Source organism: Pteropus medius, unplaced genomic scaffold, assembly GCF_902729225.1.
Source record: "Pteropus medius unplaced genomic scaffold, Ma_sr-lr_union100, whole genome shotgun sequence".
Classification (NCBI taxonomy): Eukaryota; Metazoa; Chordata; class Mammalia; order Chiroptera; family Pteropodidae; genus Pteropus; species Pteropus medius.
This window is the reverse complement of record NW_024356333.1, coordinates 461,183-486,912: the sequence shown is the minus strand read 5'-3', so window position 1 is coordinate 486,912 and position 25,730 is coordinate 461,183. Positions and strand designations below refer to the sequence as shown.

Genomic DNA, 25,730 nt, shown 5'->3' with positions numbered 1-25,730 from the left:
TAAAACTGATGAAGATGAGTTTAGGGGAATTCAGACTGTGACGCAGGGATTAGGAATTCAAATGGAAAATGGAATCTTTGCAAAGTTTTTCACATTTCATTAGACGATAAATTTTGGAGTGAAGTTTTATATAATTATTTGCTACTAAGTATATTCCCAAATATCAAGGTTAATAAGCACTTATTAAAATAACGTATCAGGAAACGGTAATATTTTTACATAATACAGTTCTTTGATTACTATGCTTATTGCAACAGATATTAGCCAGCAGCCTCCTAGGTCTTCTTTTTAATGGGAAGTCATTTTTTTTTTTTTTGTAACAGGACTGAAAATACATTTTAAATTTATCTCATGCAGTTTTATTAAAGTGACTTAAGAGCATGCAGGCATTATTTTTTAGTTAACTCTCCTTCCGTATTTTTAATTTTGTCTCCCTCTGTGTTGTATTTTAAAACTGGGGACCTATTGGCATATACTCCAAGAGCATTTCGTTGACTGTCTTGAGGAATTTTTTCTCAGATGAGACAGAAATTACTATGCAGCTTCTGTCAGTATTAAAAGCAGACGAGCCGAATTTCTCGTGCTGTACTGAAGGTGATACTCGACATAGCTGGTCTCTGTATTGTTTTATATACCCATCGACGTGTCTTTTTCGTGAACGCTCTCTACCCCAGACACAGCCCTAATGCTGAAGATTTACTCATGTTGTCTTTTCTTGGTCATTCAAATAACTGTGGCCAGTGGCGGAAGTACCCCGCTTTCTTTTGGAAGGTATCGCCATCAGAGAGTCGGCCAAGGTCGTCGACCGAGCGCAGCGGAGAGTGCTCAGGGGCGTCGACGACCTGGACTTCTTCATCGGGGACGAGGCCGTGGATAAGCCCACCTATGCCACCAAGGTGGGCTCCGGGGGACCCGCGTCCCGCCGAGGCTGGGAGGGGCTGGCAGGAGGCGGGGCGCGGAGCGGCGGCCGTGGGTGGCGGGCGCTTTTCTCGGGTGCAGAGAGAGGCTCGTCGCCGCTGGAAGGGGTGCGTTCGCGGTGGGGGGTCCCGCAGAGTCACCGAGCCCGGGGCGCAGGGCGACGTCCGGCGAGCTCTTCCCGTGGCTTCGGCCCGTCGGGTGTGGGGAGCCGCCCGCCGGTTCACCCGACACGAGCCGAGCCCCGACACCGAGTCGGCCGCGGCCACTCGCGCCGTGCTGGGTCAGGCGACGTCGCCATGGGTCGCCCGGGCCTCGGCCTCTGCGCGGAGAACTGGGCCGAGCAGACCCCAAGCAGCGCTCCGACCCTGTCGCGGGGGTCCCCTTGCTGCGTTGGTACCCCGTGCTGCGTTGGTACCCCCTCGACGCCCTTGCCGCGCAGCCCTCGGCCGCCTCTGCCGCTGCGAGGCCCCGCCTCCCCGTCATAGCCTCCTCGGACGCCTCCTGCAGCGCGAGCCTCAAGACTCCTGCGCGCAGCTCCCTACGCCCCGCGGGCGCGCCTCTACGCTTCTGCGGCGCAGCGCGCCCCGTCAGCTTCTCCCCCCTCGGTTACAAGAAGCGCCCCCTCAAGGGCCCCGCCAGTTCGTCTCCTGCACGAGCTTGACCCCGCGTCTGCTTTCTCTTGCCTCAGTGGCCGATAAGACATGGGATCATCGAGGACTGGGACCTCATGGAGCGGTTCATGGAGCAGGTGATTTTTAAGTATCTTCGAGCTGAACCTGAGGATCATTATTTTTTAATGGTGAGTGACAATCCAAGAGGAGCACATCCCTGCGAATTCCTAATTGTTGAGATTTTAAACTCGGGATCCTCTTCCCTGGGGAGCTTTTAATTCCTGCTAAAGCTGTTCCTATGACTCGGGTGCTTCTGGGGCAGAGAACAGGAGGCTCAGCAAAAATGCCCAAAACCGAAAGGGGCGGGGTGTCTCACTCTCCAGGGCGGCGGCCTCGGGTTCCGGGGCTCACACAGCGGCTCCCCCTGGCCTGGGTGCCAGCCAGCTCAGAGCGTCTGGTGTTGGTTCCCTCGGGCCCCAGGTGGCTGCCCAGGCCTCTGTCACCTCTTGATATATTTGCTTTCGGAGGAAGAAGCACTTAAGATTCCCAGAAACCTCCCTAGCAGATTGGCCCATGCCTGACCTGGTCACTGGCCAGCGGAGCTGCCGGCAGATTTAGTGGTGAACCTCACCCATGGGGCTGGGGAGGGGCCATCTGCTCACCTGGCCCGGAGGGTCAGCGCCTAAACCGGCCTCCAGCAGCAAGGGCGTGCAGGGAGGCACCAGTTTGGGAGGGAACCCAGCCGTGGGCTTCCACGCCCCTGAGGTCACTGCGTGACTGTGGATTTGCTTATTAGCAGAGGAAACAGATCAAGAAGTTATTTTGCCAGGGTTTCAGTCTTACTGCAGGTAAACTTGAGCTGAGTTACGGGCCCTGGTTATGCTGCGTAACCCTGTGCAGACCCAGTAAGCGTTACAGAGGGTGAGGACTGTGTCTCGGTTATGGGATCTGCTCTAATTGTTCTGCCCTTTACGATGTGTTTTCTTCGATCAAATGCTCTTTTTAAGTTAGAATTAATCCTATGGACAAAACGCTTGCTTCATAGAGAGCAACTGCCTGTAACATAAGCTGCGTATTAAAACCTACACAAGTGAGTTCTGGATTTTTTCCACACAAACACACTGTGAAATGGTCCCCGCCACATCCAATTGCATAATTCTTTCTAATGCTAAATATGGAGTATTCTTTAAAATTATCTGGAGTGAACTATGTTACCCACAAGGCTGTCGTGATGGTGGAATCTATGTGTTTCATATCTATTAAAGCAAGTCCTTGACAGTGCTCTGGTTTTTTTTCCTGCCTGTATCTTCACAAGTAGGAATCGCCAAGTATGAGTACTGTGTGTTACAGAGCGCTGTGTATCCTGTGCATCGACAGTGGTTTATGTAAAATAATGGAGCCAGGGAACCGACAGTGTGTCTGAGTGGCTTTGTCTTTGTAGCCAAAACAAAGCACAGAGTCCCACCTGTCACACTTGGCCTTTTTCCTTCTCCCGCACACACGTAACTACCTGTTGGGTAGGATTTGGGAGCAGGCGCCATCCCCAGCTGCGTGCTGCTTTCTGCTTCAGCTTTCTGTGCCCGGAGTTCTTTCTCTTGCTCCACTTGGAGGGACGCCAGGACTCAGGCCTGTGGAGCAAGTGCACCGCCAGGACCCAGCCCACAGGAAATTTTTCCTAAAATTTTTTTTCTGATTTAGCTGGCATATATAATCTAGTTAGATGAAACCACTTGCCAGGAACGAATTGGAAGTGTTTGGTGTGAATATGGAAAAGCTAAAGTCTGTTTGCCAAAAACGAGTATCTGCAATGAATGTTCAAAAAGAATCAAGTTTATTAAGGCAAAGATAAGGAAATATTGTTTTATATATCGTGCTTTGATTTCCGCAAGCCCGTTCTTTCTGCGGTGTGATTGAGGAAGGGATGAAGTGGGAAATTCTTCCGGGTTTCTGCCCTTAATCATCACTTACTAGAAAGGGCAGAGGAGTGACGCAGGTGCGGGTTCACGGCCCAGTCGTAGACGTTAGCTGGAGATGTCGCTGGACTGCACACAGACAGGGGCTTCTCGGTGCAGAGTCTGAGAGTCGTGGATTCTAGGCCCCTCAGTGGCTCACAGTGTTCTTTCTGACCGCTGCGACCAGACGTCTGAACATGCAGGGTGCATGCAGCGAGCTCGTTACAGCTCATGTTTTTCGAGATGTTTCAGAGACTCGGCGCACACTGTTCGTGAGGACCGAGCAGGTGGCAGGTGGGACCCCACACTTCTCCAGGACGGCACTGCCCATGGGACAGAGTCGGTGATTTAGAAGTTCCACTCTTCAGTGGAAAATGAGTTATGACGTCAAGAGAGATTTGTTAACTTTTTGAGTGTAAATCAAGCAAGAAAGAGCAAACAGCATGTGCTGCTCAAGGAGGCCCAATAACTAGGACCTTTGATGTCCAGGAGCAAGAAAGGGACGTCCGAGCTCCAGGGGCGGGGGGAGAGGGAGAGACCAGGCGGGAGGGGAGAGAGCCAGAGGCAGAGAGGGAGGACGAGGGTGAACGCCCCTCCCTTCATTGTTTGGTTCCATTCGGGTCCAGTGGATCGGGTGACCTGAGCACATCGGTGAGGGCACAGCTCTTTTCTCCGGCTGCTCAATGCTCATCTCTCCAGAACAGCCTCCCAGACTCATCAGGTGCAGTGTTTGCCAGTAAGGTGGCCGTCCCTTGGCACGCAGTGAGCCTCGCGTGTGGGATGCCGTGACTTGCTGCGATGGTGCCCTTCCTGGTTCTCGCAGATGAGCGGGGCCTGCGCTGCGCTGTCCGGCGTGGCGGCCTCCAGCCAGTGCGGGCGTCGGCTTCCTTGGGTTTGCTCCGCTGCTTCTGGCCCCTGTGCTTTCCAGCTTCCAGTGCGTGGTTGCTCCTCCCCTACCCTCCCTTCCGTGAGGACTTACGTTTTTAAAAAGGGTTCTTTACTGTAGTTATAGAGGGGGGGTGGGGTGGGGCAATATTAGGTACATGTGTTCAGTTTACTTTCTTTATCCCGAAATATGGATCAGTTTTTATGGCACTGCTTAATTATTCATTGCTGAATCAATACCAGATGATATTTTACCATTGTTACGAATAAAAATGTTTACATAGCTTGTATTTATGTGATGTTTTAATCATATGCTTTAGTATAAAAAAAATAAAACTCGATACCTCCAATTTAGAGCCTGTTATAAATAATGGTTTGGGAAACTGTTATTTAAATTGGTCTCCTAAAGGAACAATTACTGGTAGTAAACATAGAAGAAATGGAGGGTTGAGGAAGAAATGGATTTATGATTATGGTTCTCAGACCCATCGGGATATGCTCTTAATAATGCTGAATCTGATGCAAGAACCAGAACTTAATTATATTATAAACGCTCCTTAAAGGGAAGTGTGTAGGTTTTAATGTAAATCCTTCACAGATGGTGAATTGTTTGGTTGCAAGTAATAGAAGTGTAAAAACAGTAGTTTAAACTCATCAGGGGATTTATTGTTCTTAAATAAATGTATAGGAAGGGGGCCAGTGCGGATGTGGCAGCTCCCCAGCGTCATTGGGGATCTCCGTGCCCTGCTGTCCTCAGCACAGGCTTTCACCCTAAGAATGCCTCATGGTCACAAGTTGGCTACTGCAGCTCCAGTCTTCATCTGTGTGTTCCAGGAAAGAAGACGGGGTGAAGGGCAGAAGGGAGTCACTTGTATTCGCTGATGATTTTAGTACTGATAACTCACTTTCATCGAGTTTTCCACATGCCGGGGGCTGCTGTGAGCACTTAGACCCCTCACGTCTTTCCGGCTCTATGAGACAGGTGCTAAGCACGCAAGGAGAGAGGAAATTACTTCCACATTTAGGAAAGTGGAATGCCAGGACTTGGCCCGATGGACGCGACTTTGCGCTCGTCTTAACCGTGCTGGTATGGCATGCTGCTGTGTGACAGATCGGTTTGGTCTTAGGTCAGCTGTTTCGCTTTGTTATGCTTTTTGTTTTTAGCATGTTTTATTTATGTATTAATTTTTTAAAACAGATTTGATTTTCTCTTTCTATTAGGTGTGTGTTCTTCCTAGTAATTTTTTTTTACATAGTTTAACTATAATTTTATATATTTACCCTGCATTTGTTTAGGGGTGATTAACTCTTTCCTGCTGTGATTTGTGACTCGGTTGGCACGTGTGCACATTTTCTTACCTTTTCTGCCACTTGCTTTTGATTAGCGATGTTACTAAAGTTATTCTAATATTACTATTTATCACTTTGTGTATACTAATGTCTCTGATGCTTTCTCAGTTTAGAGCAGCATCTTGATCCCATCGTAAGAGGATATCAGTGTGTTTATATTTTCTCTGTCTACATATCAACTTGATATTATTTCTGCTGGTTCAATTTATGACATTTACATCCTGGTCTGTGAATATGATTCCCAGAAAAAAAAAAACCTTTTATCTTACATCTTAAATGGATTCATTGCTCACCGTAATTCTTTGGCTATACTTTCTGCACTCTTATTTGGCTAAAATTTATCTTCTAATTGTTAATTCATGCAGGGTTCACGGGCACCAAATTCTTCAGGTTCTCGTATGTTTAGATATACTTTGTTTTCGCAACATACTTGATTGACAGTGAGGCCAGATGTGGACCGCTTGGGTCCTGCCCTGTCACTTTAAGACTGAGTGTGGCCCGCGCGCCGGTGGTAGAGGAAGCGAGCTGGCGGCGGCGGCTCCCGGCGCCTCGCCGTCTCGGGCTGCGCGTGCGCCCCGGAACGCCGCCGGCGGGGGGCCGCAGCAGCAGGCGAGTTTCCTGGGCTCTGGAGGCCCCGGGTCAGAGACGAAGGGGCGGGCGGGGTTGGGGTCCGCAGAGGCCTCTGCCCTGGGCTTGCCCCGCCCCCGCCTGTGGCCGTCTGTCTCGCAGACTGCGTGTGGCCTCCTTTCCTGCGCGGACAGCGGTCCTGCTGGGCAGGCCCACCCTTGAGACCCTGGGCAGGCAGCCCCGCTTGACGGCCCGTCTCCACATGCGCTCACACTTGGGACGGGGTTCAGCAGGGAGTTCTTGGGGGCACAGTTCAGTCCACAGCAAAGGTAATGTGCACATTTCCTGGATAAGGCCCGCAGGGTTTTTATTTATTCTGTTTTTCTTTTGCAGCTTTAAATATGTGCGGTTTAGCCATACTTACTGACATGGAAAAATGCACAACATATTGCTGAGTGACAAAAAACAGGTTTATTTATTCTTTTTATCTTTCTTTAATCCTGTCATTTCCTCCTATCTGATAATGGTTATTGTCATTAAATAGATAATTGAATTTTTTGAAATGTCTTCGTGATTTTCAACTGCTTCGTTTTTATATTTTTCTGGGTATGAGTCTTTTGTCTGCCATTGGTTTTTCCCATTACTTTTCTCTCTTCTTCTCTTTTTCTTTTCTTTTTTTCCAGTATGGTCTTTGGCTGTTTCTTTGAGCTCTTTCCTCATCTCTGAATGAGGAGAATTCTTCCTGGACTAGCTGCGTGCGTGAGTTTAGGCCGGGGTGGCGGGGACAGGGCAGTGTCTGGGGGAAGCTGCTTCTGCTCTGGGGTTTTCTGCTTTGCAGCTGATGGCGACGATGTTTGTCGGACCTTGTTTTCTGTACTCTAGTGGCAGGTGGGGTTTGGGGAAGCTTCTGCTCAAACTTAGAGTTTCTTGCTCCACACAAGGGCTCATCGATCGCCTTTGCTCCTCTTTGGCGAGCTCTGTTGTCTCCCCAGGATCTGAGGTCACTGGTGCTGTCTTGGCGCCTTTACTCACCTCGGTCGAGTTTCTGTTGCCCCTGGCAACTTGCTGCAGGTCTGTGTCAGTTTCAGGTGTTCAAGTGTTATGTTATCAAAGGTGGAGTTTCCCCTTCTGTAACTCGTTCTTGTTTTGGGGTGGTTGCTAAGAGAGGGGTGTTTAGGGAGGTCTCTCCCATCTTACAGCTTTTCAGACCCTCAGCCAGATTTCTTTAATTACTCACTCTGGGTCTACTCTGTAGAATCAGGGAGCTGTACAGAGGCCTAATTAATGTGCTTTCTGATTCACTTTTTCATGGTTCTGATGGGATCACACGAAGCTCGGGCGAACGCTAATGTGGTGACTTTTCTTACAGACAGAACCTCCGCTGAATACACCGGAAAACAGAGAGTATCTTGCAGAAATTATGTTTGAGTCGTTTAACGTGCCGGGGCTCTACATCGCAGTCCAGGTAAAAACAGCTGCTGTCTGGTTCCTAGACGCCGTAGCTGCCTGGCAGGGAAGGAGTGGTCCAAAGACGTGTAGGTGTAGATCGTGTTGTGTGCGCTTCCTCTTCAGAATACACGTGTGCGTGCGCGCGCACACACACACGTGCCCCTAGCCCACTCATCCAGACCAGGCTCTCCAAGCTCAGTTCTTTGTGGCGGGGCTGTTCTGTGCATTGTAGGATGTTTAGCAGCGTCTCTGGTCTCTACCCACTAGAAAAAGCAGCACCTCCAGCCTCCCCTCTCCCAAGTGTGATAATAAAAATGGGATCAGACAGTCCCCAATGTCCCCTTGGGGATGAAATTGCCCATGGTTGAGAGTGTCCTAGCCCTACCAGCACAGAGTTTCTGACTGTGAGGCCTAGTAATCTGTCTTAAAAACTCAAGTGAGCTCATCGCAGCCCGACCGTGGACCCACACTGGGAGCCAGTGGATTAGAAATCAGTGTTCTCATCCCATAGTAAAGCCCCTGTCTCACTGGCTTGTCTTTGCGAAAAATCGACTTATTTTATTGAGAACTGGACTCCTCCAGGTTCAGTGTGCAGAATCTGCACGTTGGCTGCAGGTTCAGTGTGCAGAATCTGCACGTTGGCTGCAGGTTCAGTGTGCAGAATCTGCACGTTGGCTGCAGGTTCAGTGTGCAGAATCTGCACGTTGGCTGCAGGTTCAGTGTGCAGAATCTGCACGTTGGCTGCAGGTTCAGTGTGCAGAATCTGCACGTTGGCTGCAGGTTCAGTGTGCAGAATCTGCACGTTGGCTGCAGGTTCAGTGTGCAGAATCTGNCCTTGGGGATGAAATTGCCCATGGTTGAGAGTGTCCTAGCCCTACCAGCACAGAGTTTCTGAGTGTGAGGCCTAGTAATCTGTCTTAAAAACTCAAGTGAGCTCATCGCAGCCCGACCGTGGACCCACACTGGGAGCCAGTGGATTAGAAATCAGTGTTCTCATCCCATAGTAAAGCCCCTGTCTCACTGGCTTGTCTTTGCGAAAAATCGACTTATTTTATTGAGAACTGGACTCCTCCAGGTTCAGTGTGCAGAATCTGCATGTTGGCTGCAGGTTCAGTGTGCAGAATCTGCATGTTGGCTGCAGGTTCAGTGTGCAGAATCTGCATGTTGGCTGTCCAGGTTGGAATTTGAGTTTGGGGAGAGAAGATGGAGGAGAAGGGGAGGGGTTGCTCAGACTCACTGAGCGGGGAGGACCTCATGGGCTGAGTCTGAGGACGGGCTGCAGAACACGTCAGGACCGTTTCCCCGGGCTCGTGGTGTCCGTGTCTCTTGTCCAGGCGGTGCTGGCCTTAGCAGCGTCTTGGACGTCTCGGCAAGTTGGCGAACGCACGTTAACAGGGACCGTCATCGACAGCGGGGATGGGGTCACCCACGCAATCCCAGTGGTAAGCAGACTACTCACCGCTTCATTCTGTAGGGCGCCCCTGATTCGAGGTAAGGGAAGAAATGAAAAGAGAAAGCCCTTCTAGAAAGTCGCACTTTTAAAGTCATAGCTGTGCGTAGAAAAGGTAACGAGTTTTCAAACTAGGTATGTGAGAAAAAAAGAAGCCCAGCATCTGTGAGGGTTTAAATTCGCAGGGGCAGCTTTAAACTGCTCCTGGAAAGGCAGCAGTTGTGTGGGGTCTCCCCGGCTCTGCTTGATCTGTCCCCAGGGGGCCTCTCCTGGATCAGGACCTGAGTGGTGGGGATGGACTCAACCAGGAGATTCGATTCACAGGTGTGGTGTACGACCACTTGAAGGGTTAGCTCTGTTTCCCGACAAGGTGCGGATGGCTTTAACCAGCTCACACTTGAGAGAAAATGCTTCTGGTTTTTAGAAATTTATTTTAAGGGCCGAGAAGGAGAGATTGATTATATATTTTGACTTGCAGAGTGCTCTGCAATGTCACTTTTTGGTTTTAAATTTCAAAATATTAGAGAAGTGATTTCTAATTTGGGCTTTAAGAGACAGCTGATTCCTTCCTTCCTTCCTTCCTTCCCTGCCTCCCTCCCTGCCTCCCTCCCTGCCTCCCTCCCTTCTTCTCTGTCTCTCTCTCTTTCCCTCTCTCTCTCATGAATTGTTTAAAATTGGTGTTTTGAAAATCAGTCGAACCGTCCACCGTGGGGCCCACCGTGGGGCATGCAGCAGAAGATGGGTCTTGCTCCCTTGCTGGTTACATACGCGCGTCACAAGCCCTTTTCTGCATATACAGGGCCCGTGGATGTATAGCTTTTTAAAATGCAAACTAGGGTGTTTTAAAACTATTTATTTCCTTAAACTGAAGAGATAGTCGCTGTTTCATTTCAGAAAGTCAAAGGAATGCTGTACTAATGTGCTGTGCTGATGCTTTTAATCCTTAAAGGTCAAGATCTCTGGAGGGAAGGATTAGTGGTTGGTGTGTCACCAGTGAGGAAGGAAAAAGCCAGGTGCCTCCAGCCCCCTCCTGTGCCCCTGTCAGGGTGCCTTTTACACGGGGACAGGAGGGACAGGGCCGGGTGGAAGGTGCTCTGCACGGCGTGCCCTGTGCTGGGAGCTCCTTCAAGCCAGTCCCAGACACTCATTTTGTGGATCACTGAGACAGGTCAGTGCCACTTGATGCGTAATACCGACTGGTGTCTGTGTTCTCCCTGAGGTCACCCCACCAAGGATCTGTGCAGACAGGGGTCCGGGGAGGGGCTGTGGGCCCTGCTTCCTCCTGTCCTGGCTGATGGAGGAGAAGGGAAAACAAGTTTCACGTGGCGTACGGGCCCGTGGAGCGAGTTGTTTTAAAATTTTTGTTTGTATCTTAGTTCAGTTTTTTTCTGTTTATAAAAATGACATTTGTACAAAGTTTGGATAAAATAGAGAAATGTGAAGAAGAAAATAAAATGACTCATAAACTCACCCAGAGAAGCACATCATATTTTGGTTGTACGGCCTTCCAAGCTCGTCCCTTAGGTGCACGTGTGTTCACACTTTAAGCAAAACCGGAACATCCTATGTCTGGTTCTGCACTCTAATTGTATAGTATAATCCTAAAGTTATATTTTGCATAATGATAAATCCCTAATGTTTTTTTTGTATGGTTAACTATTCTGTGAAAAAATGTTCAGTAACTGCGTAGTAGCCCGTCACGTGGGTATAGCGTAATTCACTTATTTATTTTACTGTCGGGCCTGCAGGTTGTTTTCATGTTTCTAATGCTGTGGTGAATCTGATACGGATTTAACACCAGTTGAATTAATTTTAGAGAGTGATGCATAGAGTGTGGTAATTGTGAGTAGTTTGTTAGACAGCTAGTGCTGTGACTTTAAGTGGATCTTTACTATCTTAATTTGCACATATCTTTTATCTCCAACTTAAAGTATTTTACAAATAACTCGGACTCTGTGGAAAGGGCTGATCTGCTCTCACCTCCAGAAGCTGGGTACAGCAGAAGGAAACGTGGGAGGGACTCGGTAGCTTGTCCTGGAGACTTAAGTGGTGACAGTAGCTGGTGGTCGTGACCATGAGAACGGATCCAGCTGTAAGGGGAAGCCAGCGGTCCGCGCCCTCTGTCCCACGTGGCTGCGATGTGGGACTGGGAGTCTCCTCCTTATTGGCTGGACCTGGCAGGGCATTGCCCGCCTCGACCGTCGGTGCCCGTAGAGCAGGCTGGGGTGTGCCCACGCCCATGGCCGGTCGTGCCCGCAGGAAGGTTGATGAGGGGCCGGGGCCGAGCTGTGGGGCGTGAGCTCTTGGCCCCTTTCTTGGCACCGGCAGACGTGCTTCAGTGGCTCAGGAAGGCGGCTGAGCGACAGTATCCGACCTCCCGCCCACGCTAGGCTCCGAGGGCGGAGAGTCCAGGCCAGCTTATCCATTGTCCCTTACACGTGCAACTCTCAGGACAGCAGACGGGCCCCCTCACGGAGAGCTTAGATGCCCAGCCGCGCTATGTGCTGCACTGGTCGTGGGGCGTAAGCTCAGTCCTGAGCCCCATGGCTGTTACTTGTCCCCATGGTGGACGGAGGTGCCAGGGTGAAAGATGCTCACACACTCGCCACGGTCCCTCGGCCGGCAAGTGGATTTGAGTCCAGGTCAGGCTCCGAGTCCTGCGAACTGCACCAAATGGCTACTTTTTCTTTTTTTTTTTTAACGCCGACAGCACCTGGTATTCATAGGTGGCCTCCCATCCCAGGCCCGACCCAAATGGCTTTATAAATATAAGCAGGTTGATCTGTACTTGGCTTAATAGTTTATAGATAGGACTTGCTTCTTTTTGATAAGGGATGAAGGACAGCTGCCCTGACACAGCATCTCTGGGAATGAGCCGGCTGGTTTTCTCTTCACCTTCCTGAAGGAAGCTCTGCTCTGGGTCACGGTGGTGCCGTAGTGGGTTGTCTTAGGTGGGGCGGGTTCCCCGAGTGCTGCTCTTCATGCCTGGAGGCTGGGCCACCCCCGGGCCCCTTACCGGCCTCCTGCGCCCGTCCTCGCAGGCAGAAGGCTACGTCATCGGAAGCTGCATCAAGCACATCCCGATCGCAGGGAGAGACATCACCTACTTCATCCAGCAGCTGCTGAGGGACCGGGAGGTGGGAGTCCCTCCCGAGCAGTCCCTGGAGACGGCAAAAGCCGTTAAGGTAAAACCCGACGGGAAAGGGGCCGGTTTGGAGGTGGTGGGGGGGAGAGAGAGACGGTGTCTGGACACTTCCCCTTGCTGCCAACACGCCTGCTCCTGCCTTCCTCCCTCTCCCTGCGAATGGGGGTCTCTGTCTGCTTCCCACTTGAGTAAGGGGCTGACAGACTGACAGCCGCCTCCTCGGGCCCTCACCTGCAGAGCTCCCCGCTGCGAACGGAAGCATTTCGTTGGAGCCTAACTAGAGAGAGCTTTCAGTGAACTGAGCGTGTCCTCCGCGTGCTTCCCGTCTAGGACAAGGAGCTGAGAGCAGCGGCAGTGGCGTTAGGTATCCGTGACGTCAGCACTCAGACACGGTGCCGGCACCTGTCGTGTGTGCTTTGTACCCCGAGAACTACCTCAGAGGCGTCCGTGCCAGGACCTGGACCATTAAACAAAACCCGCCTGCGTTTGCTAGAAAAGTCACAGGGCGTTTTACAATGAAATCATTGGATTGGAATTAAAAATGGCTTATTGGTCCTTATTTAAATGTCCACTTGGTCTGATCCATCAGTTTGGTTTTCGTATGACTAGGTACACAGCAGTCGACAGACACTTTTTAGAGGAAGTTGCCAGGTCGCAGAAGCAGGGCGACTTTGCTTAGAATGCAGGAGACCCTGAGGGATGCGAGGGTGAGTTCTGCGCAGGACAGAGAAGGGTTTCGTCTGGGGAGAATTTCAGTGCGGGGTGTGACCTGTGAGCTTGAGCACCTCCTTTTTCACGGGACAGTCAGTTTTGAGCAGCAGAGGAGGTATGGGGAGGTGACCCTGACGTCCCCCCACGCCCTCCTCCCGGCCAACTGCCCAGTGACTGCGGCCGCAGGAGGGGCGCAGCGCAGGTGACTCCCGGGTTAGCATGGCGCTCTTGGTGAACACAGGTATTCTCAGGACGGCTCCTGCGACGCGAGCCGGTGGCCCGCTGCCCGCGGTGCCGACTGCAGCCCCCGGGGTGGGCTCGCCCAGTGGTGACGGCTGCGCCCCGGGCAGACCCGCGGAGCGTGCAGAGGTATCAGGAGACTTCTCTTCGGAGCGGGTGCTCCCCGGGATCGCCCCGCTTCCTTCCTGTGCCTGCAGCGCCACGCCCAGCCTGTGAGAAGTGGGGCCCGGAGTGACCTCTTGTCCTCGCTGCCCAGGGCTCTGGTGGACGAGTGCCGTGACCCCTCCTCAGTGATGGTTCCCGGGCGTGGTGACCCGCCAGGCTGCTCTCTGGTCCTCATGGCGCATTCACCCCACTCGCTGGCTGTCTGGGCCGTGGTTCGGGCCCTGCCGTGGGAGCCGGCCCGTCCAGGGCGTGCTGGGGGGCAGCAGAGGCACCTTGTGTGCTCCCCAGACTGGCCACCCTGCTGGTAGTACCGGCCCCACTGGTCCCGGTGAGGGCAGGGATCCCGCAGAGAGCAATGTGGCCTCCCCTGCACCGCGTTGCTGCCGTGGCTGTGTGCTCTGGCGGGCCTGGGGCAGTTTGGGCCGCGGCCCACAGCACCCTCGCAGCCCGAGCCAGCACCGAGGCCACTGCCGCTGCTCTCCACCGCCTCGCCCAGGCCTTTGGCGCCATCGCCGAAGCTGGGCGGCGTGCCGCGAGGCCGACCAGGCCTCTAGGGACAGCTTAGCGTTCCGTCTGCAGCCTGGGAGATTCTGAGTCCAGCCCACCCACTGTGTAACACGCCTGCCCGGCACTCATAGCCTTGCTTGATGACATCGAGGGCGATCAGATGTGTCCAGGGATGCTAGGAAACTAAGCTTCATATCATGAAAACGCCTTCAGAGGTCCTTGAGTGAGCACAAGTTGCCTGCCCTCCTTGGCAGGGGCCCACGTATGCAAGGAGCGGGCCTGACCGAGCAGCCGAGGCCACCGCGGGGTCGCTGCAGACATTCAGAGCCAGTGCGGCCAGCGTTCTGAGTGGAGGGTGACGGGCCCTCGTGTGCTCGGTTGTGAGTCAGCCTGGCTGCTTGGTGGGTCTTGGCTCCATGTGTATAGGGCACCCCCTCCACCCCTAGTGCCCGCAGGAAGCTTACATTCAGAGCTGGCACTCAAGGCCACCTGCCGCTTTGCTGAGATTACTCTCAGGACAGATAATCGACCCAGAGGTCCCCACCAGGCATCCCCGGGTGCAGAGGGAGCACTTTGTGTACATCAGGCCGGTCGTGGTGCCAAGGCGAACACATCAGCAAGCCTCGTCCTCCCTGCGTGTGCTTTTTCTTTTTTCCATGGCTCCTGCCACCTTGTAACGTGCCACACCATCTGCGTGTTTATCGTGGACTCTCACCCAGAGTGTGGGAGCCAGCGGGCGGGGGTCTGTGTGTTTTGTTCACTGTGGAGCCGGCGACGGTGCCGTCAGACTGCGCGGGGCTCAGGACCAGTGATGGGTGGGGGTGGCGTCGGGATGTCGTCTCCTGCATTCAGGGTTGGGCTGCAGTGCAGGTCTGCTGGTCCCGAGCTGGACGGCAGTGAGTTCAGGGGGCGGAAGAAGGAAAGAGATGGAGACGAGATACTTAGTAGACACCTTGAAGCATTTCGGATGACACGGCAACAAGTTTGATGCAGTCAGATTGTGGTCAGCAGCTGAATTGCAAAGAAAGCAGATTTATGCATCCAAATCTAAGTGCGGCCGTGGGAGACGGCAGAATGGGGGGCCCGACAGCCCACCCACACGGGCTGAGGCGGGGGGCAGGGCTCATCGCGGGCTGTGCCTAACGGCTGTACATAATGCTTGGGGCTGCTGGCTGCTTGTCAGGGGGACGAGGCTCTGGGCATTTGTTAATGCCCGGCGTCTTCGTGTGTGTGTGCAGGAGAAATACTGTTACATTTGTCCTGACATAGTCAAGGAGTTTGCCAAGTATGACGTGGATCCCCGGAAGTGGATCAAGCAGTACACGGGGATCAACGCAATCAACCAGAAGAAGTTCGTTATAGACGTCGGCTACGAAAGGTTCCTAGGACCTGAGATTTTCTTTCACCCAGAGGTGAGTGTGTCGAAATACGGCATGCGTGGAGCAATACTGCCACCTTGCGATCACTTCTCGGTGACCATCACTGAGCAAGTCGGCCGCCGTCAAGTGGGCACATGGCATAGACAGTTACGGCCCCCTGTGCGGTTTGTCTGCTTGATTGTTTCTGTTTACCTCTCCAAGACTTGATTACCTGAGTAGTTAACAACTGAAGACACCAGAGTGCTGAGGGAGAAGGTATAAGAGCTGTAGGGGGTAATGGATTGAAATTGACCTCACACTAATGTGAAAACTAAGCTTGGGGACCAAGTGCACGTGGCTTCTGTACACGAGTGGGATGACATACGTTTCCGTCCTTGGTGACATCCTCCCTGACCCCAGTTTGTAATACATGGCCCTTGCTGCCCTCTAGTTAATGCATCTGTCTGAAGACTAACCTTTCCATTAGTTAGCTGGTCTTTAAGAAAACACAGCTATCATCATTTTAACTGGCAGTCACAAATAATTATTACTTTTGTAGAAGCAATAATAGGCAACAGTTTAAGGTTTAAATGCAATTTATTTATAGTTTGGTATATTTTCCTGCCTAATTCAGTTTATATTCAATAGGTAGGTTGCAAAATGCTGCCTATTTTTACATGTGTGTGTAACTATTTTGTACAGGGAAATAGCACAAAACGTGTGTTAATATAATGTAAAATATGCTCATTCACACACGTCTTTGGTATTGATTTGAAATAGAAATAAACTGACCATGTCCAGTGAGCAGCTGGACGTCACCTTCTTTCTCTCTTGACTTACTATACGCTAATGTTCCTCTTGATTTAAAAACACATTTCAATGCAATATAATTGAATTATTTATTCTTTAGCTTATTTATTCGGACAATTGAACCTAAGTCTGTTTACTCAGTAACATGAAGGATATCGTGTTGATAGTTTCATTTTAAAGCCACTATGCAGTGATCTTTCTTTGACTATGATTGTTTTTTAAATATCTGGCTAATATTTTTTATAATACTAGTATTCGTAAGTGATATGCTCATCATACATTCATAGTGTTTCTCATTACGCATCACCTACATCACGTCCATGCTTTTTACAATCTCTTATTGGCATGATTCATCGTGTGTTTGTAACAGGGCTGGTCTGCCCTTGTTACTACTGTTCGATGTTTTCTGCTCACTGAACCCACACATTTCATCTCTCGAGCGGACGCATGTCATCATCGCTCCATGCACATCGTCACATGGGATTCATTTGACATATTCATTCCCACGTGAAGTTTTTAAAGGTGTAGCAGATTCTAGATTTGTCAGTTACTTTAGAAAAAGTTCTTGTTTTGTCTCATTGAGAGAAACGTGCAGTGTTTCTTTTCCGTTCATGTGAAATCTAGTTTGCTAACCCGGATTTCATGGAGTCCATCTCGGACGTCGTCGACGAGGTGATACAGAACTGCCCCATCGACGTGCGTCGCCCGCTGTACAAGGTACGAGCCACCCAGGCGAGGTGCCTCGGCCTCAGCCCACCGTCACGGCCACCAGCACCTCACGCAGATGTGCCCGCCCCGCCTCCTGTCACGGGGCTCGTCGAAGGCCCGTGTCATGGCAGAGTGTTTTCCCTGGAGTGGGGATGACTTAAAGGTTTGGGACTATGACTCAGTTAACTAGACGTATTTAACTTGCATATTCGAGGATCTCTTATTCTTATCTGACAAACTGTGTTTTGAATTGGACAGTCTTAACTATGCATGGCGACCGAGAGGTAAAAATGGTACTTCGTCCCACGCTCTCGTGAACTCCACTGGTCTCGTTTGGTGCACGTTTAGGGTCAGTTGCCAGTGTGGTGTTGCCGGAAAGACGTTAGAGCCTGAAACAATAGAAAATGCTTGTGGAACATTTTTTTGGAGATTCTTTGATTGCAGGGAATTTTCAAACTTGAATCGAGGAAAGGCTGGTCCGTGTAATTACAGGTGGAGGGAAGTATCGCTGGTAGGCAGATGCTGAGAGTAGAAAATGAGGGTGAGTTAGACCTGCTTCGTCTGTACTCTGCGGGCGCGGTCACCCCGCCAGCCCCGGCCTCCTCCCTGACTCACGCCCGGGCAGCTGCGTCAGACCGAGGGGCGAACCGGGCTCAGTGAGAGGCCTCGTTTCATATGTACGATGGGACGCTGCGCAGCCTTTACAAGAGTGAGACAGATCCGTCTAGACGCAAATGAAAAGATGTCTGCAGCCTGTACTGTCAAGTGCCAGCACGTCGTCAAGTTTACACGGCGTAGCTTCATTTTGTGTGAAAACAGCGCGCGTGTGTATATTCACGAAAAAGTTTCGAACGACATGTGCTACACGTAAAGGATCTTTGGGGCTTGGAGACGGATAACTTTTGTATTCTATTTTTTGTTTTAAAATAGTTTAAAGTTTTATAGTTAAAAAGTGTTATTTTTCTTATCAGAAAAAGTATTCTCATGTAGACAGCTTTTTATGGGTGGACACAGATGATAATTCTGTTTTTATTTACTGCATATCCGTAATTAAATACCTCTCTCTTCCAATAAAATCCACAAGAAAAGGAAACCAGAGACGGATTGGAGCGTTCATTCAGGACAGTGGCGCGTCTCCTCTCCCGGCCGCTTCAGCCTCGCTGGACGGTGGCCCTGTCTCGGCCGCGAGGACACGGGGCGAGGCGCACGGGACGCGAAACTCCGGCCAGTGGGCAGGGACGGCTCACGGTGGGCCTTGTTCTCACCTGACACGTCGTTCACTCTCAGTGGGTTTATGGGATTCTTGAAGTGGAGCTGGCCTTGGACATAGTGGTGACTGGGCCCTTTATCTAACAGACGACACAGCCCCCGAGGTGGAGAGAGGAGGCAAAACGGGGTTCCGGGTGAAATGCAGCAAACTGGCCTTAGACTTTTTTGGGGGTCCTGTTTGTCCAGGTCACTTGTCCAGGATCTCCTGGAAGAGTCGGCCTCTTGTCTCCCGCCGGGTAGGGCGTCCGCTCCTTCCTGTCTGACTAGTAATTCTACTGTGACGTCGTCGTCAGTGTTGGAATTATTATGTTATGAATAACACTGTGCTAAGTGTGAAGTCAAAACAAAGCAATATGCACGGCCCCTGCCCTCGAGAGAGCTTTATGAAATGGTAAGACAGGGCAGGCACGTGAGAACGACGCGCAGCACGGGCCGCACGCGCACGTGCGTGCAGCTGTGGTGTCGGCGTGCGGCGAGAGTGAGCGAGGCTGCGTTCGTGTGCTGGGCCTGGCATCGAAACACGGGACGGGCGAGAACGTGACGTGCCAAGTACAGCAGGGGAGAGTGTGGGGCCGGGAACGCGGAGCCCTGTGCACGGGCCGCCGGGGCAGGGTTGCTGCAGCCCCAGGCGGGGGCCCGAAGCTGCGCACACGGCCCCCGCTTACTGCGTTGCCCCTTAAGTGTAGCGCTCTGCTCCCGGTCACCCTGACGGAAATGTCACACTGCAGCAAAGTGGTCACATCCCAGCGGCATTCGTGGCGCTGCCTAGAATCTTTCGGTGACACGAGGTACTTGTCAGTTAAAAATGTCGCTTCGAAGTCGCTCTTGTAGTGGCTGTTTGGGGATGAGCGGGGAGGGGTGGCCGTCACCTGCTGCCCTGTGTTTGGAGGGGCCGTCTCGGGCGCTGGGGTGAACGCAGCAGGTCCCTGTGAGTTGCTGGCCGAGGACGGGAGAGCGGGATCCGGGGCGGAGAAGCGGCAAGGAAGGTGCGGGCGGCTGAGGTCAGCCAGCGCGGCTCAGCCCGCGGGCACGGGGCGCCCGGCCTCGTTCAAGTCCAGCGTCTCTGTCAACCCTGTACTTAGGAAGTTGGGGAAAATGATTGACTTTCTACATGTAATATTTTTAAATGATAAGAAATTTAAAATTTGCTTTTTTGTGTGGTTAAATGCTCTGCAGGTATTTTATTATTGTTGTTCAGAAACAATCTTGAGCTTCTCCAATTCTGATCAGATTCTATCTGAAGAAACCATGTTTCCGCAGGCTTTTACAAGCTTACTTATTAACCTATTTCCCGTTTAGAGAAAAAAATGCAGTTCGCGGCCAGCGTTCATTTAATTTTCCATAAACACGCTCTTTGAGGCTGAAGCGAATCTGACTGGTGTTCAGTGTGAAAATAAAATATAAAAACCATCCTTGGGGTTATTTCTAAACAGAACTTGTCTGTCTTCCTGATGGAACAGAGATGTGCACATAAACCGATGCGCCAGATGCATCGTCAGTGATGACTGTTCGAGAACTATGTTCACGTCACGCATAGGGAGGCCACGTTTTCTAGGATGTCCCGTTTTCAGCGACGGAGCATTACTGTGTTTTGTAAATGGGAACGCCAGTGCTAAAAACAGAATGCGATGAATAGAATGACGTCGTCTGTTCCCAGAGACCATCGATACACCGGAGCGACGCGAACATAATAGTGAAAGCGAGGTGTTCCGTGGCAGACTTTGGGGTGAGGTAGGGCTGTGATCCGCGAGTTATCTCGGGGTGAACGCCGAGGCCACACGTGCCGCTTGCGAGTGTTCTCAGGGCAAATAGGTGCAGTTTATTTAGGGAGTGTTCATGTGTGTGCAGACTGGCCTGAACTCCGTCCTCACAGCCATCTCAGAGGGAGGTGGCCCGAGGCACCCGCCCGCCGGCGCCACTGTCTGCTGAGGCCGTTACCGCAGGGACTTGGATGGGCACTTAGAACGCACACGTCACTTCATCCTCCCACATGTCTGTCGAGGCTGATAACCGCCTCCTCTGCAGATCAGAAAACTGAGTGTCAGCAGGTTGAGAGCTACGTGAAGTCACATGGCCGCTCAGTGAGGTTTCGAGGGCTTTCTCCACGTCTTTGAACCCTCACGCCTGGCAGGTATTTAAACTGAGGAAAGGTGAAGACTCCAGAGAGGGGGCCCTGTCCTGACCGCCTCCCCGGGCAGCAACCTCCCCTGTGGTCTCTGGAAGCGTCCGGCGTGGCCCGCCCGGTCGTCCGCTGCATGGGCCGGGCCGTGCGCGTTCCTGCGGGAGGAGCCTCTGCAGCCTCGCACGTGGTCCAGCATTTAGGGGGTCGCCGGAGGAGGCCTGGACGTGGGGAGCTGGCCATGCTTTCCTCTGTCGTGCAGCCAGGCTCTTCCCTGTGGATGGAGGAGTGACAGTTGGGACTGCCCCCCTTTGCCGCCTTAGAAGCAGTCCCAGTGGACCGGAATGAGTCATGGGGAACACCAGCCCTGAAATCTCTGGGACCGTCCCGTGGGGGTGCCACCTGGCACATCGCCTCACTGGCCCCCTCGGGGGCAGCCAGCTGTCAGTCCATCTCTGCTGCGGAGTCACAGACTGCTCGGCTGGTGCCCTGCTGACTCGGCTTCTGGGAGCTGTCGCGAGCGTCCCAGGCAGGCCCTGCAGGCTGCTCCTGGCGCGTCTCCGCCGAGTGGCCTCGCTGTCCGGGTCACTCTATTTGGGTCCCGGTTTCTCGAATCCTCCTGAGTGTGGACGTGAGCCGGTCACGGAAGGGACCTTCGACTTCCGCTCTGAGTCCGTGAAGTGCCGACGTGCGGGCTCGTGGGCTTTCGGAAACATCTGAGCTCTTCTCGGTGGGGGTCGCGGCGACACCTCTGCAGCACGTGCGGCCGCCCGGCCCTGAGCGCGGAGCTTCAGAGGCGCTGGGGCAGCGTCCTCCCTCTACTGCTCACCGCTGCGCCATCGCCGTGTCCTCTGTCACCACGTTCCCCCTGCCTGCCGGGCCTGGTCTCCGCAGAGGTCCAGGCACCTGCCCCAGGCTTGGCGGCTGCTCAGCGGACCCGCGAAGAGGTAGGAAGCACGGGCCATGCCCAGCGAAACTCACGGTTGAAAATGGGAGGCAGCACGTCCGTTGAGCCCTGCTCCAGGAGTGCAGATGCTGGGTCCCTGACCCCTCTCACCATGCACCGTCCCCGAAACCCCCACAGCCCTTACGCGGGCAGCTGTGGTGGCTGAATGGGCTGCAGTGGAACCCATTAGCGGTCTGAGTGACCGCTAGTGGAGTTTCCTGTGAGGGAGCCGGTAGGAGGAGCTCACCTCATCCCCACCGAAAGCATCGGTCACCTTCCTGGTCGTGAGGTGCCACCTCACTCCGGGTCACGGACGGGAACACGGAGACGGCGGACGAGTGAGAATAAAAGGTGGCTTGGAAAATTTAGAATCTTTTAAAAAAACAAAACAACTGTTTTAGACGAAAGTAGCCATGACTAGTTTTTACTTTGGTCTGGCCTTGGGAAAGAAAGGGGCTTACAGGCCTCCCTTCCTGTTCAGCCTCTAAGCAGAGTGGAGGGGCCTGCAGGGCACTCGTGGGAGAGGCACATCTCGTAGGCCCGATGTCCCAGAGGGCCCAGTCATGACAAGGAGCGGCTCGTTCTGAGCCCGGCTGCTCGGGGGCATCACCCCAGGGATTAAACGCACAGGTGTTGGGGTTCCTCCCCCGGAAATTCTGGGCCTGGCATCTGGATTTTAAAAGCTTCCTGGATGATTCCAATGTGCAATTAAATTGAGAACCACCGAGCAGCTGGTTTAGCTGGTCAGCGTTTACTGATTTTTATGCTTCGCTCGAGGGCACAGCCAGTTTTCAGTCACTTCATAATGCAGCTGGATGTCTTCATTCCTGAATTCTCTTTATCCCTGTGCCTTCCAAACACAGGACGCTGTTGTTGTTAAATTAGAGGATTTAAGTAAGTAGGAGAGGTGGTTCTTGTCTTCGAGAGCTTGTAAGAAGATAAAAGTAATACCGTAATAATTCTAATGGGAACCACTACAAGCTGAATGCCGTTAAAGTGAATCATGCAAATTATGGTAATCGAGAGAAGGGGCAGATTGTGTTTAATTAGAGGGGCTCTGGAGAGGCTTTGAGAAGGTGGCATTTGAGCGGAGTCTGAGGGCTGGGCCTGCAGAGGTGGCAGGGACACAAGCTGGGGGTTGGGGGGCCTTAATGAGCAGAGACGGAAGTGGAGCGAAGGGCAGAAGTGTCAGGAATCCTCTGGGGCAGAGCCCAGCCTGGTGCTGGAGGCGGGGGGGGGGACACACGGAGGAGGGCGTGGGGCCAGCGAGACCATAGTTTTGAATGCTCTTTAGCAGTGGGTTGGGAGTTGCTAAAAATTCTCGTTCACTATGTTTGTCAAGCAGACGTAAATACATTTTGATGAAGTTCGAGGAATGACTCTCCTGTAACAGTATTGCCTGAATTGTGTGTGTATGTTGCAATTGGGTGTATATGTTACAATTTTTAAAAACTGCTCAGGCCCAACTAAAGTCACTGTTGGAAAGGGCAGGCACCACATCTGCTGAGTCCCGCTGGGTGACCGGACAGGTAAGGGGTCTCTCCGGGAGTGCAGGCCCACGGTCCCTGCCTGTCACCATGCTCTGCCCCCGTGTCCTTTTAAATCAGGGAAGCATGTCGCACGTTAAATGTTACGTATATATAAGTTTTTATTCTTAATGTTGCATGAGTTCAGATGTCTGAGAAAGAGAAATATTTCAAGATATCATTGATTTTTTTTCAACCCTTTTTAAAGTAGGTCTTTTATTCAGGTGGCATCCTGACTGGTCTAACACGTAGATGGATGAGAAGGTAGCTGGTCTCCGGCCACGCCACCCTGAGCACGCTCGACCCCGTCTGATCTCGGAAGCTAAGCAGGGTCGGGCCTGGTTAGTACTTGGATGGGAGACCACCTAGGAAGACCAGGTGCTGTAGGCGTAAAAAATAAAAAAATAAGGGATTGTAAGCTGACAAGGTCTTTGCGGTCTGTGAGGTCAACCAAGGGTTGCCTCACCTAAAAAAAAAGTAGCTGCTCCGTTCGGGGCGGTTTGTGGACAGAGACGGGTCTGGAGCGCTGCTCGCTCAGCCCGCGACTCCACGCTCACGTCCCCGTAACCCTTAACTGACGCCTCCTGCCAAGGTGTCCGGAAATGGAGGAGGGGAGCGAGTGACCAAACGGCGGCCTGTCGAGGGAGAAGAACCTTCAGCAGCTTGTTGTAAGGAGAGGTGACGAAGGGGTCAATGGCAGTGTTGAATAAATGTCACTGAGCACCTGCAGGAGGCCAGGCCTCGTGGGGGGCCACTGGGGCCCCAGGGGGGAACCAGCGGGCACACACCCAAAGCCGGAAGCCGCTGCCGAGGGCGGTGGGCCAGGCACGCTCGCTGGACTGCGGGGCGAGGCGGGCTCTGGGCGTGAGAGGTCGGAGCCAGTGTCCCGAGGTAATTTTCTGCGCTGCTGGAAATGTTCTGTGTGTGTCCCTTAGGACAGTCACCACTAGCCACACGCGGCTGTCGAGCCCTTGAACCGTGACTAGTGTGACTGAGGAACAGCATTTAAAGTTTTTGCTTTACGTTTAAACCGAAGCGGCCAGATGTGGCCAACGGCTGCTGTGTGCGTGCGACAGCTCAGATCCACTGAGTCCCGACGGCCGGTGTGACTTCTGGTCAGAGCAGGGAGTGCAGCCCCAGGAGGGGAGGGGACGGGAGGGGAGAGTCTCCCGGGCAGCCGAGGAAATCTGAGGGACTGCAGCGCCCCCGGGCCTGCATCTGAAAGCGGGAGCGGTGGACGCGGAGCCGGGTGTGCACAGGCCACAGGGGAGGGTGCTGCGGGTGCTGGTGTCCCAGGCAGGGCTCACACAGCTGCGGCGTGTGGCATGTCTGCTGGAGGGCCTCGCACGCGTCAGCCTTTCTCCCAGAGGCATTGAGGGTTTTACTGGGGAAGCGGCGTAATCCGACTTGGGTTCTAGAAAAGTTCTTCAGCCGCACCAGAGGAAGTGGACAGGAGCCAGGATGAGCAGGACGGAGTCCCACAAGTGACACAGGGCGATGTCCACAGTAGATGTCCTGGGAGACGGACGATGGAGGGAGAGCAGGGGAGCCCTGGCAGGGTGTGGCGATGCTTCGAGCGGGAAACCCGCACATTGGGAGGGCGGGGGCGCCATTTACTAAGGGAGCAGGAGAAGGGGGGCCGCCCTGGAGTCCGGAGATGCTGAGTTGGATGCACAGCTGGAGGTTCAGGAAGAACACCTGGGTGACGCTCTTGAGGGTCGTCAGCATGCTGCAGGACAGAACAGGTCCGCAGGTGGCTGTCCCAGGTGAGAGACCGAGAGGCTGGGTCTGAGGCACAGGAGGGGCCAGTGTGCAGGGGCCGGGCAGAGAGGGGGCCGAGGAGACGATCAGGGTCCTCCAGAGAAGCCACCGCTGGGGCATCACCTCTGCCCCTCTGCCCTCCCCTCTTCCCTCTCTCCCTCCCCCCTCCCCTTCCTCTCCCCCTCCCTCCCTCTCTCTCTCAGGTTTACTTTAAGGACCAGCCTGCTTTCCGTCTGGCAAGTCTGGAGTTTCCAGGGCGGGCCGGCGGGAGCTGCACTGCATCTTGAGGCCCATTCCATCTGCTCTGGGACCTCAGTCTGTGCTCTTAGGCCCTCGGCTGTTTGGGCGAGGCCCACCATGCGTGGCGGGCACTCTCGCCTGAACCACGCCCACAAAGCACCTCCCCGCAGCACCTAAGGTGGCGTCTGATGGAGTCCTTGGGTGCTGTAGCCAGGCCACACTGACACATGAGGTCATCCATTGCAGAAGCCAAGGGAAGACAGCTCTCAGCAGTCCTGTCAGGTGCCGCTGAGGCCGCACAGGCTGCTGGGTGGGTTCTGGGTGAGGAGCCGAGCAGCCTGTGCGGGGAGTTCAGCAGAGGCGGAATTGCAGCAGTCACGAGGGAGCGGGGACGTGCAGACGGTTCCAAGACGCCTGCCATCCGTCCTTTGTCCCTGGCAGTCAGGCAGCCGCCTCGGGCGCCCGAGGTTGGCCTCGCTTCCCGTAGGGCCGCTGGGCGTGGACACAGCCCTCTCTTTGGGATGGTGGCTCTAACTCTTCTGGGTTGGGGTCTTTGGATTCAGTGCGAGAGTGGAAAAGCCTGAGTCCCTAAAAAGAGAGCGTTTCAGGAACAGAGCGCGGGGGTCAGCGCCTTGTCCAGAAGTGAGGTCCCGGCGGAGAATGCTGCGAGGGCTTTTCCTCTGCCTGCAGCGAACCCAGGACGTGGTAAAGTTACACGGGACGGCAGGCAGGTGGCACTGCGCATCTGTCACACTGGGTCGAGAACGAGAATAGAGCCTCTAGCACGACATGCACTTAGCATTACCAGAATGGGAACTTTTGTTATTTTTAACGCCACGTTAGGTATTAATGAAACGAACTTATCACCAATACACACTTTACGTCTTTCTGACTCTGATTTGAGGTGATCGTCAGGTTAAGTGTAGTTTTGTGACGGTATGTGCTACGATAACCTTTTATGAGCATGAAGACAGGACCTTTCTCTTTGCCACCGGTGAATGTTTGCGTAGCAGAGTAAAGCACTGTCGTGACTGTCGAGGGCC

The 25,730-nt window shown here is 53.0% G+C and overlaps 1 protein-coding gene and 1 pseudogene across 11 annotated transcripts in view; both read left to right on the top strand.

The window, feature by feature from the left end:
- Nucleotides 1–25,730, top strand: part of ACTR3B (actin related protein 3B) — a 57,342-nt gene that overhangs the window by 19,020 nt on the left and 12,592 nt on the right. For 2 of the 11 annotated variants that reach the window (XM_039861108.1, XM_039861118.1), the window contains 7 exons: nucleotides 772–896; nucleotides 1,607–1,717; nucleotides 7,653–7,748; nucleotides 9,067–9,174; nucleotides 12,224–12,367; nucleotides 15,189–15,362; nucleotides 16,743–16,835. In XM_039861108.1, the coding sequence (XP_039717042.1) occupies nucleotides 772–896; nucleotides 1,607–1,717; nucleotides 7,653–7,748; nucleotides 9,067–9,174; nucleotides 12,224–12,367; nucleotides 15,189–15,362; nucleotides 16,743–16,835 (851 nt within the window). The other 9 variants (XM_039861107.1, XM_039861111.1, XM_039861117.1 and 6 more) reach the window with 7 other exon arrangements.
- LOC120601555 (uncharacterized) lies at nucleotides 22,958–23,076 on the top strand (annotated as a pseudogene).